Source organism: Periophthalmus magnuspinnatus, chromosome 16 (assembly GCF_009829125.3).
Source record: "Periophthalmus magnuspinnatus isolate fPerMag1 chromosome 16, fPerMag1.2.pri, whole genome shotgun sequence".
Classification (NCBI taxonomy): Eukaryota; Metazoa; Chordata; class Actinopteri; order Gobiiformes; family Gobiidae; genus Periophthalmus; species Periophthalmus magnuspinnatus.
In genome coordinates this window covers 29,241,941-29,260,557 of record NC_047141.1, presented here as the reverse complement: position 1 = coordinate 29,260,557, position 18,617 = coordinate 29,241,941, and the positions used below count along the sequence as shown (strand labels likewise).

The 18,617-nt window shown below is 46.0% G+C and overlaps 1 protein-coding gene across 1 annotated transcript in view; it reads right to left on the bottom strand.

The window, feature by feature from the left end:
• Positions 1 to 18,210, bottom strand: part of LOC117384263 (glutamate receptor ionotropic, NMDA 2D) — a 72,854-nt gene extending 54,644 nt beyond the window's left edge. The window contains exons 1-5 of the mRNA XM_055228101.1: positions 17,923 to 18,210; positions 17,085 to 17,291; positions 15,209 to 15,475; positions 10,693 to 11,021; positions 9,639 to 9,753 (exon numbers count right to left, since the gene is read on the bottom strand). Coding sequence (XP_055084076.1) covers positions 9,639 to 9,753; positions 10,693 to 11,021; positions 15,209 to 15,475; positions 17,085 to 17,291; positions 17,923 to 18,210 — 1,206 coding nt within the window. The remainder of the gene's footprint in view (positions 1 to 9,638; positions 9,754 to 10,692; positions 11,022 to 15,208; positions 15,476 to 17,084; positions 17,292 to 17,922) is intronic.
• Between the last annotated feature and the right edge of the window lie 407 nt (positions 18,211 to 18,617).

Here is an 18,617-nt window from a genome sequence, read left to right as displayed (position 1 = left end):
ATAACTGGGACAGCTGCACACATGTAAACACACACACACACACACACAGGTACTATTTGGACGTTAACAGGAAGTGAGCACAGAATTGTAAAGTTATCGTGAAAATGTCAAGATCCCAGTGTGTCCTGCCTTTTGTTGGACTGTTTTCCCCCTCCCTTCTGTGTTTGAACATGGAGTTGGGCGGAGATTTGGGCTCCACCCGTGCACACCTGCAACTAATCAATAATCAAGAGGCAGGACCTGACGCTCAACGGCCACATCGTCCGCGTATCCACGGCGGTACAACTCTGCGTGGCTCAGTTTCATGTGTTTGCGTTTTGTTACTCGTTCTAAGTTGGATGTTTTTTTTTTGCTCCCTGTCAGATCCCGCTCAGCTCCTCTGTCTCCGCCCCAGCTCTCCACGACACATCTTCCGACCCAGACCACCTCGTCTCTGACCCCGCTGCCCACGCTCTACTCCTGGACTACTGCAAACAACCCCCCGCTCTCAACTCCCTGATCGATCTACCTTCATTTGCGTGTTTAAAAACTGTGAATAAACATTGTTAAACTTTTCCCCCTCGAGTCCTGTCTCTTTGGTCAGTCGTTACAACAGAAAAAAGCACAAATATGTCCAGAATTAAGGGATAAAACATTGCGCTACCCATTTTTTAAACTGCTGTTTTCTTTTTGCTTAGTTTCAGTAATGGCTTTTAAGCTTTTGGCTGGAAAAAGTCCACGACATGGCTGAATAAATCTAACTGATTAAAATAATGCATTCTGTCCAACATTGAGCTCTTTGTGTCCATCTTCTGGCTGTTTACATCTATGCTCCTTCGCAAAATGGTAAAAATTAATTCTTGGGGTATAACGCAATCCAAAGCAACCTTGTTTCACAAAAATACAATGAGTAAATACCTCCAGGACTCGACCAAAATGAGTTCTTCACTGGCACAAATGGACTGTACAAGGCTGTAGTTGTGCCGTTCATTATTTAACAGGCCATAGCTGCTCCTCACTCTCAATATTTATTGTTATGTGATACATGAAGAATGGGCTGACAGTTGTGAGCGTGTGTAAAGACCTCATGATGGATGCTGGTGGTTACTGCAAATTGATTGTATAAAAACGTAATTGTTTTCCATGAAGAAATGGTGGGAGTGAAATGAAAGCGTGCGGAGCTGATTTACATGTGCCTCCATAAACAGGAGCGTGGAGTTTGTGGGACCGAGCGCTGACGCAGGAACTCAACACAAGTGGATTTCACTTCTTAAAGATTTGCTGTGTCATGTGCGCCAGGCTTAAGGTTTTTGTCAAGGTGCCATGACCAAAATCTGCTTGGCTTTTCAATATAGCTTCAGTTGGCGTTTTTTGCTTTGAATACACGTTTGGCTTTATCAGGTAGTATTTGTACTGCACAGTGGATCTGATGTAGTTTGTAAACAGTGACAGAATAATGTACACAAAGAATAAAGCGCTTATGCACACCGGTGTAAGGCTTGGCAGGCGCCTCCCGTCTCCGAGCTGCGCGAGTGACACAGGAAGGTGCTACACTGACAATATTTGGAAAACACTTCGGCCAGTTTTTTTTCAATAGACGCTCAGTCAAGTCACAGCGAGCTGCAAGAAACAGCCTCACCAGTAAACACAGCTTTTATCAGCCGCTCAAGACACACGAAAAAACAACCAGAATCACACTTCATTTCACACCTGCACAATATTGTGGGAAAAACACAGGGGCAAAGCAAAAAGACAGAACCACGTCTGAAAACACTGCTGTTAATTACACACAGTGACTTTAGTAAATGTCCGTTACATTTTGGTCAAATCCTGGAAGCAGCTTTGTGTGTTCATGTGTAAAACAGTGAAACGAGGCTCATGTGGTCACTGGTCCTGGTCTGCAGAGCTCACTGAGCAGAGCTGGAGCTGCGAGCTAATGCTGCAGTGATTGTAAAGAAGAACATTAAATATTCAGGGGCAGGAGCAAAGATGTGCATAAAACACAGATACAGAGAAGTCTCATCATTACTCGGACTCAGCACACTGTGTGCTATATAAGATGTGTACTATGTGTGCAAGAGCCTGTGTGCTATATAAGATGTGTACTATGTGTGCAAGAGCCTGTGTGCTATATAAGATGTGTACTATGTGTGCAAGAGCCTGTGTGCTATATAAGATGTGTACTATGTGTGCAAGAGCCTGTGTGCTATATAAGATGTGTACTATGTGTGCAAGAGCCTGTGTGCTATATAAGATGTGTACTATGTGTGCAAGAGCCTGTGTGCTATATAAGATGTGTACTATGTGTGCAAGAGGCTGTGTGCAAGAGGCTGTGTGCTATATAAGATGTGTACTATGTGTGCATGAGGCTGTGTGCTATATAAGATGTGTACTATGTGTGCAAGAGACTGTGTGCTATATAAGATGTGTACTATGTGTGCAAGAGGCTGTGTGCAAGAGGCTGTGTGCTATATAAGATGTGTACTATGTGTGCATGAGGCTGTGTGCTATATAAGATGTGTACTATGTGTGCATGAGGCTGTGTGCTATATAAGATGTGTACTATGTGTGCATGAGGCTGTGTGCTATATAAGATGTGTACTATGTGTGTATGAGGCTGTGTGCTATATAAGATGTGTGCTATGTGTGCAAGAGGCTGTGTGCAAGAGCCTGTGTGCAAGAGGCTGTGTGCTATATAAGATGTGTACTATGTGTGCAAGAGGCTGTGTGCTATATAAGATGTGTACTATGTGTGCAAGAGGCTGTGTGCAAGAGGCTGTGTGCTATATAAGATGTGTACTATACGTGCAAGAGACTGTGTGCAAGAGGCTGTGTCCTATATAAGATGTGTACTATGTGTGCAAGAGCCTGTGTGCAAGAGGCTGTGTGCTATATAAGATGTGTACTATGTGTGCAAGAGACTGTGTGCAAGAGGCTGTGTGCTATATAAGATGTGCACTATGTGTGCAAGAGGCTGTGTGCAAGAGACTGTGTGCTATATAAGATGTGTACTATGTGTGCAAGAGGCTGTGTGCTATATAAGATGTGTACTATGTGTGCAAGAGGCTGTGTGCTTTATAAGATGTGTACTATATGTGCAAGAGACTGTGTGCTATATAAGATGTGTACTATGTGTGCAAGAGGCTGTGTGCTATATAAGATGTGTACTATGTGTGCAAGAGGCTGTGTGCTTTATAAGATGTGTACTATATGTGCAAGAGACTGTGTGCAAGAGCCTGTGTGCAAGAGGCTGTGTACTATGTGTGCAAGAGGCTGTGTGCTATATAAGATGTGTACTATATGTGCAAGAGACTGTGTGCAAGAGCCTGTGTGCAAGAGGCTGTGTTCAAGGGGCTGTGTGCTATATAAGATGTGTACTACGTGTGCAAGAGGCTGTGTGCTATATAAGATGTGTACTATGTGTGCAAGAGGCTGTGTGCAAGAGATTGTGTGATATAGACTGTGTACAAGAGGCTGTATGCTAGAGGCTGTGTGCAAGAGGCTGTGTGCAAGAGGCTGTGTGCAAGAGGCTTTGTGATATCGACTGTATGCCATATAAGATGTGTATTATGTGTGCAAGAGGCTGTGTGCTACAGGCTGTGTGTAAGAGGCTGTGAGTAAGAGGCTGTGTGCAAGAGGATGTGCTAGAGACTGTGTGCAAGAGACTATGTGATATAGAATGTGTGTTATAGACTGTGTCCTATATAAGCTGTGTACTATGTGTGCAAGAGACTGTGTTATAGACTGTGTGTTACAGACTGTCCTATAGTCTGTGTTCTATAGGCTCTGTTCTATCAACTTTGTGCTATGGGCTCTAGGCTGTGTGCAATGTGAGTACAGTGTGTGTGCAGTGTGTGTGCAGTGTGTGTACAGTGTGTGTACAGTGTGTGTGCAGTGTGTGTACAGTGTGTGTGCAGTGTGTGTAGTGTGTGTACAGAGTGAGTACAGTGTGTGCGGTGTGTGTACAGTGTGTGTACAGTGAGTACAGTGTGTACAAAGAGTACAGTGTGTGTACAGTGTGTGTGCAGTGTGAGTACAGTGCGTGTACAGTGAGTACAGTGTGTGTGCAGTGTGTGTACAGTGTGTGTGCAGTGTGTGTACAGTGTGTGTGCAGTGTGTGTGCAGTGTGAGTACAGGCTGTGTACAGTGAGTACAGTGAGTACAGTGTGTGTGCAGTGTGTGTGCAGTGTGTGTACAGTGTCTGTACAGTGTCTGTGCAGTGTGTGTACAGTGTGTGTACAGTGTGTGTGCAGTGTGTGTACAGTGTGAGTACAGTGTGTGTACTGTGTGTGTACAGTGAGTACAGTGTGTGTAGTGTGTGTGCAGTGTGTGTACAGTGTGTGTGCAGTGTGTGTGCAGTGTGAGTACAGTATGTGTACAGTGAGTACAGTGTGTGTACAGTGTGTATGTGCAGTGTGTGTACAGTGTGAGTACAGTGTGTGTGCAGTGTGTACAGTGAGTACAGTGTGTGTGCAGTGTGTGTACAGTGTGTGTGCAGTGTGTGTACAGTGTGTGTGCAGTGCGTGTACAGTGAGTAGTGTGTGTACAGTGTGTGTGCAGTGTGAGTACAGTGTGTGTACAGTGTGAGTACAGTGTTTGTAGAGTGAGTACAGTTTGTGTACAGTGTGTGTGCAGTGTGAGTACAGTATGTGTACAGTGAGTACAGTGTGTGTGCAGTGTGTGTACAGTGTGTGTGTGCAGTGTGTGTACAGTGTGTATGTGCAGTGTGTGTACAGTGTGAGTACAGTGTGTGTGCAGTGTGTGTACAGTGTGTGTACAGTGTGTGTGCAGTGTGAGTACAGTGTGTGTGTGCAGTGTGAGTGCAGTGTGTGCGCAGTGTATGCGCAGTGTGAGTACAGTGTGTGTACAGTGTGTATGTGCAGTGTGTGTACAGTGTGAGTACAGTGTGTGTGCAGTGTGTGTACAGTGAGTACAGTGTGTGTGCAGTGTGTGTACAGTGTCTGTGCAGTGTGTGTACAGTGTGTGTGCAGTGTGTGTACAGTGTGTGTACAGTGAGTACAGTGTGTGTACAGTGAGTACAGTGTGTGTGCAGTGTGTGTACAGTGTGTGTACAGTGTGTGTGCAGTGTGAGTACAGTATGTGTACAGTGAGTACAGTGTGTGCAGTGTGTGTACAGAGTGTGTACAGTGTGTATGTGCAGTGTGTGTACAGTGTGAGTACAGTGTGTGTGCGCAGTGTGTGTACAGTGAGTACAGTGTGTGTGCAGTGTGTGTGCAGTGTGTGTACAGTGTGTGTGCAGTGCGTGTACAGTGAGTAGTGTGTGTACAGTGTGTGTGCAGTGTGAGTACAGTGTGTGTACAGTGAGTACAGTGTTTGTAGAGTGAGTACAGTTTGTGTACAGTGTGTGTGCAGTGTGTGTATAGTGTGAGTAGTGTCTGTACAGTGAGTACAGTGTGTACAGTGTGTGTGCAGTGAGTACAGTGTATGTACAGTGAGTACAGTGTGTGTGCAGTGTGTGTACAGTGTGAGTACAGTATGTGTACAGTGTGTGTGTAGTGAGCACAGTGTGTGTGCAGTGTGTGTACAGTGCGTGTGCAGTGTGAGTACAGTGTGTGTACAGTGTGAGTACAGTGTGTGTTCAGTGTGAGTACAGTGTGTGTACAGTGAGAACAGTGTGTGTACAGTGACTACAGTGTGAGTACAGTGTGTGTGCAGTGTGTACAGTGTGTGTACAGTGTGTGTGTACAGTGTGTGTACATTGAGTAGTGTGTGTACAGTGTGTGCGCAGGATGTGTAGTGTGTGTGTACAGTGTGTGTACAGTGTGTGTACAGTGTGTGTATAGTGAGTACAGTGTGTGTACAGTGTGTGTGCAGTGTGAGTACAGTGTGTGTACAGTGAGTACAGTGTGTGTACAGTGTGTGTGCAGTGTGAGTACAGTGTGTGTGCAGTGTGTGTGCGCAGTGTGTGTACAGTGTGTGTAGTGTGTGTGCAGAGTGTGTACAGTGTGTGTGCAGTGAGTGCAGTGTGTGTGCACAGTGTGAGTGCAGTGTGAGTACAGTGTGTGTGCAGTGTGTGTGCAGTGTGTGCGCAGTGTGTGTGCAGTGTGAGTACAGTGTGTGTGTGCAGTGTGAGTGCAGTGTGTGCGCAGTGTGTGTGCAGTGTGAGTACAGTGTGTGTACAGTGTGTGTGCAGTGTGTGTACAGTGTGAGTACAGTGTGTGTACAGTGTGTGTGCAGTGTGTGTACAGTGTGTGTACAGTGTGAGTACAGTGTGTGTGTGCAGTGTGTGTGCAATGTGTGTACACTGTGAGTACAGTGTGTGTGCAGTGTGTGCACAGTGTGAGTGCAGTGTGAGTACAGTGTGTGTGCAGTGTGTGTGCAGTGTGCGTACAGTGTGAGTACAGTGTGTGTGTGCAGTGTGAGTGCAGTGTGTGCGCAGTGTATGCGCAGTGTGAGTACAGTGTGTGTACAGTGTGCGTGCAGTGTGTGTACAGTGTGAGTACAGTGTGTGTGCAGTGTGTGTGCAGTGTGTGTACAGTGTGTGTACAGTGTGTGTGCAGTGTGTGTACAGTGTGAGTACAGTGTGTGTACAGTGTGTGTGCAGTGTGTGTACAGTGTGAGTACAGTGTGTGTGTGCAGTGTGAGTGCAGTGTGTGTACACTGTGAGTACAGTGTGTGTGCAGTGTGTGTACAGTGTGTGTGCAGTGTGTGTACAGTGTGTGTGCAGTGTGTGTACAGTGTGTGTGCAGTGTGTGTATAGTGTGTGTGCAGTGTGTGTACAGTGTGAGTATGCTGTGTGTACAGGGGATGTTAGGAAACGTGTGAAGCTCACAATAGCACTCACACACGTGGCTGTGTGTGTGTCTGTGTGTGCGTGCGTGGGGGTGTGTGCGCGTGTGTGTGTGCGTGCGTGTGTGGGCGTGGCTGTGTGTGTGTGTGTGCATGCGTGTGCCGGGGTGCGTGTGTGTGTGCGAGGGGGTGTGTGTGTATGTGTGTGGGTGTGTGTGTGGGGGTGTGTGTGTATGTGTGTGTGCGTGCGTGTGCGTGCATGTGTGTGTGTGTGTGTGGGCGGGCTCTGTACCCCAGGTTAGCGGAGAGTCGGAGGACCAGCTTCTAATTGAAAGGGATTTGTGGGATAAGGCAGAAGTCAGCTCGCTGCAGCACGCTGTGACTGGACTCTGGTGAGCTGTTAAGCCCAGCAGGAGGCTGAGAAGCACCAATGTGTGGATCCACTGTATCTATAGTGTGTGTGTGTATGTGTCTATGTGCGTGCGTGTGTGTGTGTGGTTATGTGAGGAGGGAGGGGCTGAGTGTCAGTGTATAGTGGAAAAAAGCAGCGCAGCCATGTCTTCTGACACTGACAAGTGTAAAATCCTGGAGTCTTACAGAGAAGCATTTTGAGCAGGTGACAACAGCCTTATAAAGCAGCACTTTACAGAATGTGCAAGACAAGACACAGCAACTGGTGCACAGCTAAATATATAGTTTTACTTTATACCACATGTCTGACAAACTAATGCAAGAATCACATTTCAAAACATGTTTGAAAAAGGAACATTCAAGTCACTCAAAGCTCTTTACATCAAGGAACCTTTCACTCAATCACAAACACATTCATACGCCAGTGCAGACTCAGCTGGAATCGCACCCCCAACCTGACCACAATGATGTTTATGTCGAGAGCAGGGACAATCTACCGTCAACTGAGCTAGTGCTGCACATCTAAACTACAGGGTTAACAGTTTTTATGCAGAATAAGACCAGATATTTTGTTGTTTGTGAAGGAAATTATGATCCATAGCCTCCTGTCAAACGGCGATTTTGATTTGGTTACGGTTCATCTTGCAGCACCAGCCCATAAACCACATCTCTACTACACGTCCAGCTAGTCAATTTATTTTAACCGATCATCAATTTTAGATGGACTCCTTGTCTTTAGCTCCCCGCAGCAGAAGAATCCTCCCTGGCAGCTCAGCGGGGGCATAACTGAGCGGTCAAATGGTCATCGTGAGTGCACACGGCCTGCGGCGATGGTACTGAGGCATACATCAGCGAGGCTCTGACCTGCCTGTCCCTGTCGGAGAACACCGTCGTATAGAAGGACATGTTCACGCTAACGCTCACATGTGCAGCTCTGCTTAAATCAGCACAAACCCAGCTCTCATTTACAATAAAAGCCTTTTGTTCTCGCGCCTCTGCAGCAGCCCATAAATGAGTCCACAGCCACATCCACTAAACATATGCTTCATGTAATGCAGAAGAGCCTTCACACACACACCCACATACACACACACACACCCACACACACGCACACACACGTTGGGTTTCTATTCATTTATGGATTTACATTCATTTAACCATAGCAGCTTCTTGTTTAACCCAAACCTCAACCCATTTCAACCCTGAATTTTAGATGTTGTTGTTGTTGATCTAATCATAAAGGATTCACCACATCAACACTGAGTCCTGGTTTAGTACTGGTTTAGTTCTAGTTCTAAGCCAGGACTGAACCAGAACAAAATCTAAATCTATGACTAAGTCAGGACTTAGACTGGGACTACACCAGGACTTAGACCAGAACTACACCCAGAGTTAGATCAGGACTAAACTAGGACTACAACAAGACTACACCAGAACTAAACCAAGATTAAACCAGGATTTAGACCAGGACTAAATAAGGACTAAACCAGGACTTAGACCAAAACTAAACCAAGAATACACCAGGAATTAGACCAGGACTAAATAAGGACTAAACCAGGACTTAGACCAGGACTACACCCAGATTTAGATCAGGACTAAACCAGGACAACAACAAGAGTACACCAGAACTAAACCAGAACTTAAACTAGGACTACACCTGGACTTAGACCAGACCTAATCCAAGACAAAACTAGGATTTAGACCAGGACTACACCAAGACGTAGACCAGGACTATACCAAGACTAAACCAGGACTAAATAAGAACTAAACCAGCACTTAGACCAGAACTAAACCTGGATTTAGACCAGGACTAAACCAGGACTACAACAAGACTACACCAGAACTACACCAGGACTAAACCGGGACTTAGACCAGGACTAAATAAGCACTAAACCGGACTGATTTAGTACTGGTTTAGTTCTAGTTCTAAGCCAGGCCTGAACCAGAACAAAATCAGGACTTAGAGTGGGACTACACCAGGACTTAGACCAGAACAACACCCAGACTTAGATCAGGACTAAATCAGGACTACAACAAGACTACACCAGAACTAAACCAAGATTAAACCAGGATTTAGAGCAGGACTAAATAAGGACTAAATCAGGACCTAGACCAAAACTAAACCAAGAATACATCAGGAATTAGACCAGGACTAAATAAGGACTAAAGCAGGACTTAGACCAGGACTATACCAAGACAAAACCAGGACTTAGACCAAAACAAAACAAAGACTACACCAGAACTTAGACCAGGACTAAATAAGAACTAAACCAGGACTTAGACTGGAACTACACCCAGATTTAGACCAGGACTTACACCAGGACTACAACAAGACTACACCAAAACTAAACCAGGACTTAGACCAGGACTGAAACAGGACCAGACCAAACCTACATCAGGACTAAGCTGGTGTCAATCCAGGACCAGACAGACCCATAAAGAGCTAGAACTGTGTGGACGGATGATATAACACAAAAACATATAGAAATTCATCTTACATCTTCCCATCCGCGTCCAGGAGTCCAGGAAATCACATCCAGGAACGGGTTAGCCAGGTATCCGTCGCTGTTGAAGGAGTAGTCCCTGCCACCAAGCGTGATGTTGCTGAAATACCTGTGGGCGATGGAACAAGATGAATGACAGTGAGTAAATACGCGTTCAATAGACTCATTATATACACACTTTATCGATTTGGGTTTATGATTTCATGTCAGAGTACCATGCATCACAAAGCCTGTCACTACTTCACCTGAAACAACCTGCTGTTTTTGGTACGAGGTCTGTGTTTTTAAGTCAAATCTTGTAGCAAATGATTAGATTTTTCATTTTCTGCATCTTTGAACCCTGTGCAGCAGCAGTGGATGAGAGCACCGCACTGACTCCTTATGTCACTATTCTGACTTCAGAACACAAAGCCAGACTGTGCCATGACAGATCGGCTGTAATGAAGCAGAAGCCTGTAATTACAGAGAGTGAACAGCAGGTAGCAGTACAAAAGAAAATAGTCTGTCTAATATTGCCCTCTCTCTTAAACATAAATGAACTCATTGATGTAAAAATTGCGATGCTATTTAGGTATTTTCAAGCAGAAGAAAAATGACCTGGTGAATTGTGTAACAGACTGAAGATATTTGAGTATTGTTGACTGTATTGTGCCAGTTTTAACATAAAGAAATCCGTGCTGAGGGTACAGTATGTGCACTGAAGAGTGGCATAACATGAGGTACAATGATAAGCACGGTGGCTTGGCCTACCTGTTACAGTGCACTGCTGTCTGTTTGCAAAGCCTATGAGGAATATATTAAAGCGGCTTCATTAATATACATGAGACATGCTCCACTTGCTACAGATGCTGGGGTAATTTTGCCAACTCACAACTACATGCACCAACAACATCTATTTTGCATGGATGATAGCCAGACCAAAACTCCGATATCCCCGGAGCGGCTGATCTCTGACTCTGCAGCCAGATCGGCATCGATGTAGCTCGATTCTCTTTTACAAAAAACTGTCAAACTACAATTTAGCGTTTTTATTTTTTACATTTCTCACCTCATCCTGCCTCGTAGTCTCTGGGTCTGGTTGGCATCAGTCATGCAGTTGGTGACAAAGTTTGGCCCTCCCGTAGTGCCGTAATCCTTGCGCATGGCCACGGCTCCGTGGGTGAGCACGGACACCCCGCGGGCGATTCTGCGCCTGGGCTCGTCCCTCCAACCCTGCGGCCGCACGGCGAACAGAGCCCGGGGCATCATGTCCATGCTCAGCCCGGACAGAGCGGGACCCACCGCAAACCACATGTGAGACGCACCCGCCTGACCGGCCGCCCACGCCGCCCGGAACACGAGCTCCGCCTCCTCCTGCGAGCAGTACAGCAAACGCACCTACGGGACGGTAGGAGCAGGGACGGGTGAGGGACACACACACACATACAGCCTAGTGAGATCAGGAGGGACAGGGACAGACAGAGATGGACAGACCAGGATGAAACCACGAACAGGCTGGTTCAGATCTGTGTGTGAACTGAAAGAGGCAAGAGAGGAGTGAGCAGGGCCCTGATAAGCTCCATGGGATTAGCCGTATGTTCAGAGAAAATCACACAGAACAAGGCCGCGTGCCAACACCAGCGAGAGGTCAGCTCCTAATGAGCCCCGGCCTGATGAAATGATTTACATTTATGAATAATAACAGTAAAACAAGACGGAGAAATTGTAACAGAGGCTTGGGCAGAAAGAGGAGGGAGGGAGGTTAGAAGTCAAGCACACCTGAGGGAAAGCAAGGTAAGAGGTTAAACTCGGACATGTGTTATTAAGAGCAGAGCAGAACGAAAGGACCTGAGACCACAGACAGGCTACGCGAGGGGAGGGGCCGGAAGGATGGACGTAAAAAACACAGGGCACTCCTTGGAGAATGGGACCATTGGGGACAGTAGAACAGCAAGAGTTGACAGATTTTAGTTAAACAAGGCCCTGGTGAGAAGAGAGCTGCGAGCGGGTACTGTAAACTATCTACTGCAGTGAGCAAGACGGGCAGAAAAACAGCGTTAGAGCAGGTGCATATAAAAAGAAAGACATTAGGGACAGTGGCCACAAATGCTGAGGTAAGGAAGGCTCGAGATGAGGTGCAAAATTGACCAAAGACGGTTTTAGGGGGTTAGAGGGGAAATTGAACAAGGAAGAGTGAATTGACAAAAAGAAAAAAAAAAGATGGATCCAGGGAGGAAGGTTGCGGTGAGCTTAAACGCTGACGGAAACAAAATGCACTATAAGTAAAAAGACGAGCGTAAAGAAAAGAGAAATGGGTCTGTGAGGAGATGAGAAAGAAATGAGAATTAAAGGCCACAGAAGACGAGGGGGCGCAGGCTGAGAGCACATTTTAAGAACGATGGCTTCATTGAATTTTGAACCATAATGGCTTGGCAAAACAATCCCGCCTGTATGCCAATAAAACCTCCAGTGAATTAGAAGAGGAAGAGTGACAGGGGGGAGGGGAGGCTCTTAAGACGCAGACACGCACACACACACAACGTTTAAAATCAGGAAATGAAGAAAAACAGACAAATGCAACAGCGCAAGAACAAACACAGAGGACTTAAAGTGTGCATTAAAGGGACTATCGCTGCGGTTCAGAGTGAAGAAGAACAGCGCCGTTGCCGTGACGTTTAACAATAGGTTGTGTTTTCATGGCTTCACAACATTTTATAACGGCTATAGTTTAAAATGAATGGACAGGTCAAGATTATAAGGTGAGAATTGGCTGCTAAACTGTAAGATTGTGTTGTTTTTTTTGTTTTTTTACTTAGTTTATGGTCAGTTATAGCTTCAGAAAGTAACGTGGTCACTGTTGTCAGCTGAAAAAAACCGTAGTTTAAGCCATAAAATGCATATGATGAGCTAATTCCTAACAAATAATGGTAAGATTCAACATTTGTGGATGATAAATTTAGAGATTTCTTGCATAATCGGCCCCTACATAAGAAAACACAACCGCTACTCAACACTAAACATTCTACTTTTTGTACTTTTTGTCCATGAATATTACGCTTTAACAAGACTTTTCAAACTCCAAAGGCACCTTGTTTTTTCCCTGTGCTATCATTTGAATAATAAATCCATCATGGAAATACCGCATAGCTCTAGTTGTCATGAAACTCGTCAAAACACCAGTAGAGGTTGTGCACAAGGGCTGCATCTGCTGGCGCATTGAAAAGTAAACAAGTTAGCTAAGTAAGATGGAAAAATTACATAAAAATGGCTTCGTAATAGTGGAAATTTGAGCATCTGGCATAATTAGAACACGTCTAGGGAAGCTGTATAGACTTTAAAAGCACAAAGGAGCAATGACATGCAACAACAGGATGCAGATATGTTGGAGAAGAAGACAAGACACCATTAGCACGATTAGCACGATTATTAAAACATGCTTAAATGAACTCCAGATATATGTTTGATGAAGACACAACACATTAAAACATGGTTACAAGCTCCAAAAAGACCGTTTTTAGCAGAATACTGGAGACACGGAGTCCAATTTGAATCATGGTCAAGAGTCAGACATTTCTAATCGTCAATGATCAGCTCGGGGGTTTTTAATCGAGAGGTCTGCACCAAACTGACAGTAAAAACATGTGGTCTGCAGCTCAAATATGACTTTTCTGGTTTAAGTCTATGAAATCGATGCTAAAAGTCATATTTGGGTGTATTTGAAATGAAAAAAACAAATTGAAATTCAAGATAAATCAACAAAAAAAAGAGCAAGCAACTGATTTTCAACCAGACCTAATACACGATAACAAAATTCTCATGTTTGATATATTCCTGAAGCAAATATAGACGATAAACGATAATAACGAAACTAAAAACATGAGCTGTAATAAATAAACCGCAGAATAAAACACTTTAGCACTGAGTTTGCATCTGTAATGAGTCATAAAAGTTATTAATTCAACCTTTTACAGCTTAAATCTTATCATATACTCAAAAAATAGCCAATAAATTACCCAGTAGCGCAAAGAAAATGAACACACGATTAAAAACTGACCCCCCAAAAAATATAGTTCCTGCTTCGTATACTGAAACGATAAGTGGATGTAGTGATTATGCTGACGAGCCTACCTAATACAGTCCCTTTACTACTCCCCATAAACACGGCCAAAGTGTGCGTGTTTAAAAATGCATCGCCTTGACGAAGCAATCAGAGCATTTATTAACCTCAGGAGGCGATGCTTTTAAAGAAAGAAGTGATTGTTATAAGGTGCAATAGGCTCACGCAGCATATACCGCCGCCGTTAACGTTAGCATTAGCGGTGACACTGGCAAAGACGAGGTTAAGGAATCCAATACATGCACCAGCTAATCGACACACACAGGGCTGCAGTGGCCATGCTGAGACATAAGCTATGACATTGAGACTGAGATTAAACCAAGCCCGGAAAACAGAGGGGTCTTGCAGTTATGGGGGAGGGTGGGTGAAGATGCAGTTGTCAGGATGGGCAAACGGTTTCAGGGAATGAAAAGGAGTATCGTCAAAGCCCAGCGAGCTCGTCTCTAGGCAAAGAATTACGTAAGGCAGAAGGGAGGGAAAGAGGATGCTTCGTAAGGTCAAAGTAGATTTAAGGAAAGAAGGACAAAGGGATAACAGATGGACTACGTTGCAGGAGTAGAGGAAACATATGAAAGGCGTAGTCGGAAAAGAAACAAAAAAACAAGCTAACGACGAGCAAGTTTGTAAGAGAAGAGTTAGAACAGGCAAACTGTGTATTCAAACGCAACAAGAGAAAAACACAAATTGTTCTGTCGAAATGGAGTGTTTTGGTAGACTCGGGGAAGACCGGAATGCACCGGAAAGTCTGGAAATAGGTTGCGTTCGTGAGACGTTTTAGAGTTGGATGTTGTCGTAGTTTGAGATGGAGGGCAGGGGCTATTCGTCTATAAAATTCACAAATTTTGAACCAGATTTTGCCATTTGAGCTTATGATTCAACGTCTTTTCAACTGACGAGAATCATGTTTGAGCCAAATTTTGAAGCTATTCTACAAAAATTAAATTGATTGTTTCGACAGAGAGGAAACGTCCAGTAATTACAAAGAACCAGAACCAAATATTTGTATTTTAAATTGCAATTTTGACCTGTTCTTTTAGCTAAACTATGGTCAGTTTAGAAATGCCAGGATGTCGTTTGAACGCAACCTAAAAGTTCCCACGTAAATACCAGAAAGACAACACACTTTACACGGTTTACCTCAGTACAGATAAAGAGGAAACTACATGGATGAAGGTTATTGAGACAGTTATTTGAAGGTAAACCGATGTAAAGTCTTTAGTCTCACTGAGGCCAAAAGACAGAATAAAGTTGTGTTTTTTCTCGTCTCTGTCAGTGCTTCGGCAGATGAGTAGGAAAAGAAGAACTGAGTGATAGAGGAGAGAGGGGAGAGAGAGATGCGGAGGTACAGAGGGAGAGACGAAGAAGGAAGGAAAAAGCTGGGTGCCACCTGTGAGAGAGCGGCCCCTGGTGGTGATGTGCAGCACTTCCTCCTGTCTCCTCCTGTCCCCCTCCCTCCCCCCTGTCTCACCTGCGCCTCGTTCTCCTTCAGCAGCCTGCGCGTGCGAGCCCCCCCTGGGTCATCGGTCACGTTCAGGATCACCACACTCTTCTTCTCCCAGCCGATGAACGAGCCGTCCGTCAGGCCCTCCACCACCGACAGGAAGTCCTGGTATCCATGGTGACGCGTGGAGACCACCGAGAAGGCGGTCCAGTCGTACTCCTCCAGCACCTCGAAGATGACCTCCAGCTGCAGCGCCGTGGATGAGCTGAACTGCAGAAAGATGGAACCTGTCTCCTGATGTGGGACAGAGCAGCACACGGGGGTTAATATACGGCAGAGAAAGTGGAGAGAGTAAAAAGAGTGTGTCAGACGAGTGTGAGAGACGAGTGAGTGAGACGAGTGAGTGAGATGTGTGTGTGAGACGTGTGTGTGAGACGTGTGTGTGAGACGTGTGTGTGAGACGTGTGTGTGAGCCGAGTGTCTGAGCTGAGTGAGTGAGACGTGTGTGTGAGACGTGTGTGTGAGACGTGTGTGTGAGACGTGTGTGTGAGACGAGTGTGAGAGACAAGTGTGAGAGACGAGTGTCTGAGTCGAGTGTCTGAGCCGAGTGTCTGAGACGAGTGAGTGAGACGAGTGAGTGAGACGTGTGTGTGAGACGAGTGAGTGAGACGAGTGTGTGAGACGAGTGTGTGAGACGAGTGTGTGAGACGAGTGAGATGAGTGTGTGAGACAAGTGAGACTAGTGTCTGAGCCAAGTGTCTGAGACGAGTGAGACGAGTGTGTGAGACGAGTGTGTGAGACGAGTGAGTGAGACGAGTGAGTGAGACGAGTGAGTGAGACGAGTGAGTGAGACGAGTGAGTGAGACGAGTGAGACTAGTGTCTGAGACGGATGTGTGAGGCGAGTGTGTGAGACGAGTGTCTGAGACGAGGGAGTGAGACGAGACCAGTTTAAGACGACTGTAAGACGAGTGTGTGAGACACAAGTGTGTGAGATGAGTGTGCGAGACACAAGTGTATCAGACACGAGCGTGTGAGACGAGTGTGTGAGACATATGTTTGAGACACAAGTATGTGAGACGAATGTAAGATGAGTGTGTGAGACACAAGTGTATCAGACACGAGCGTGTGAGATGAGTGTGTGAGACACAAGTGTGTAAGATGAGTGTGTGAGACACAGGTATGTGAGGCACGAGTGTGTGTGATGAGTGTGTGAGACACAAGTGTGTGAGACACAAGTGTGTGAGACACAAGTGTGTGAGACAGTGCTTTGAACTGCACCGTGTTTTTCAGTGTTGCAGCATCAAGGGGTTTGAAGTTTTACAGAACAGCACTAATGCAGCTGCAGGCCACAGCAGCTCCCATTGTTCCAGCGTCTCTCTTGACGTCCAGAAAAACACTTCCTAAAAAGCGAGTCTATTTGCAGCCCATGGTGCAAAGGTGCCTCTTCAAAGAGCGTCATCAAAGAATTTCAATTTTATTTCTCAACAGGAGCTCAACGTGTTATTTGTAAGCACAAATACTTGTCTTAGAATAGTTTTCCAAATTCAAGGAAATCAAACAAAATACCAAAAGTCACCTATATACTTGCTCATCTGATTACTTCCCGCAGGAACATTAGAGCAAGATGGCTGCCATTTGCAGATCAAACAGTCGGACTGGAGCAGCGGCCCTGACCTTCAGTTTGCCCCCTCCCTCTGGACCCTCTCTGCTCCTCTGAATAAAATCACAGGACATCACTGCTCTGTGTTACTGCAACACTCTGACACCTGGCAGTTTATGTTGTACTTTTCATTGGTCCCATGGGGCACTCACATTTCTTAATGTCTTTATAGCTCTCATACTTATTTTTCCTTTTTACCAAACACGTGCGTGTACCCCCCTCCCCTCACAGCCTTCTCCTACCTGAGGCATCCTCCCCAGCCCAGCTCCCCCTCCTACTGCCACTATGGGCAGTCCCGTTTGGGCCGAGACAAACTCCAGCATCGGGGCCAGTGGGCCCCAGGCTGTGCGCGGGGGCCTCTCCTCTTCATACACCAGACCCTGCAGGGGCCGTGCAGCCAGCAGCTCACACAGCTGGGACAGCACAGTCTTTGGACTACTGTCATTCACCTGCAACAGAGACACAGGAACGACACAGGTCAGAGTGAGAGGCACTGTGTCGTATGTACATGTGTATAGTACATACATGTGTGTGTATGTGTACAGCATGTGTGTAGTACATACATGTGTGTATATGTGCACAACATGAGTGTAGTACATACATGTGTGTATATGTGTACAGCATGTGTGTAGTACATACATATGTGTATATGTGTACAGCATGTGTGTAGTACATACATGTGTGCAGTACATGCAGGGTGCTCATATGGGTCTCAGTACATGTGTAGTACATGTGTGTAGTAGATGTGTGTAGTACATACAGGGTGCATGTGTGGGTCTCAGTACATGTGTGTAGTACATACAGGGTGCATGTGTGGGTCTCAGTACATGTGTGTAGTACATACAGGGTGCATGTGTGGGTCTCAGTACATGTGTGTAGTACATACAGGGTGCATGTGTGGGTCTCAGTACATGTGTGTAGTACACATGTAGGTGCAGGTGTAGAGCGTGTGGTGCAGACGGTGCAGGTCAGACTCATTCAGTGAGCGGCTCATTCAGACACAGAGTGAGGGCCGTATGAATAATACAGGGTCAATGTCAGGCCTCGTGTTAAATAGTGAATGAGCAGAGTGTGTCTGACCTGTAGCCAGATGACGTTCGCAGAGCCCCACTGGGTGACCACACTCTCTCCTAAAGACCCGTAGACCCGACCGAAGCCCGGGTACAGCACCCGCCCCCCGGGCCCAGCCACGGCCGCCTCGGCCTGCACCGTGGCTCCGGCGTGGATCACCGCTATGTTGAAGTTCATGATGGCCCCGGCATCGCGCTCCCGCGGGCTGGGCCGGAGCAGGAGGTGGGGGGAGGCGTCCAGCGGACCTGCCCACTCTACCAGCACCAATAGGAGAGAGAGAGTAGGTATGGCGACCATGGCAACCTGCCGAGGGGGGAGGCAGATATATATCGCTCTAAGAGAGGGTGCCTGCGAAGAGAAGGGAAAAGATTAAGTTAGACTCAGGTGTTTGTGCTGCAACAAGCTCCGGTTATTTTCAGAAATAAAATACACACAGCAACGCATGTGTGGGGAAAATGCTAAGTGTGAGAGAGAGGGGCACAAACTGATCAGAGATTGCACACAAGCTGCAGCGAATAATGAATTCTGAATCCAATCATGGCCTAATAAAAGTTAGCGTTGGCTGGAAAAAGCACTGAATGAGGAATATGGAATGCAGAGAGAGGAAAACAATGAAGCCGGGAAAACAAAACTAGATGGAAAGATGAAATGAGCGCTATTTAGGCCGCGGCCGAGCACAAACAAAGCAACAGAGCCTGGCCGTT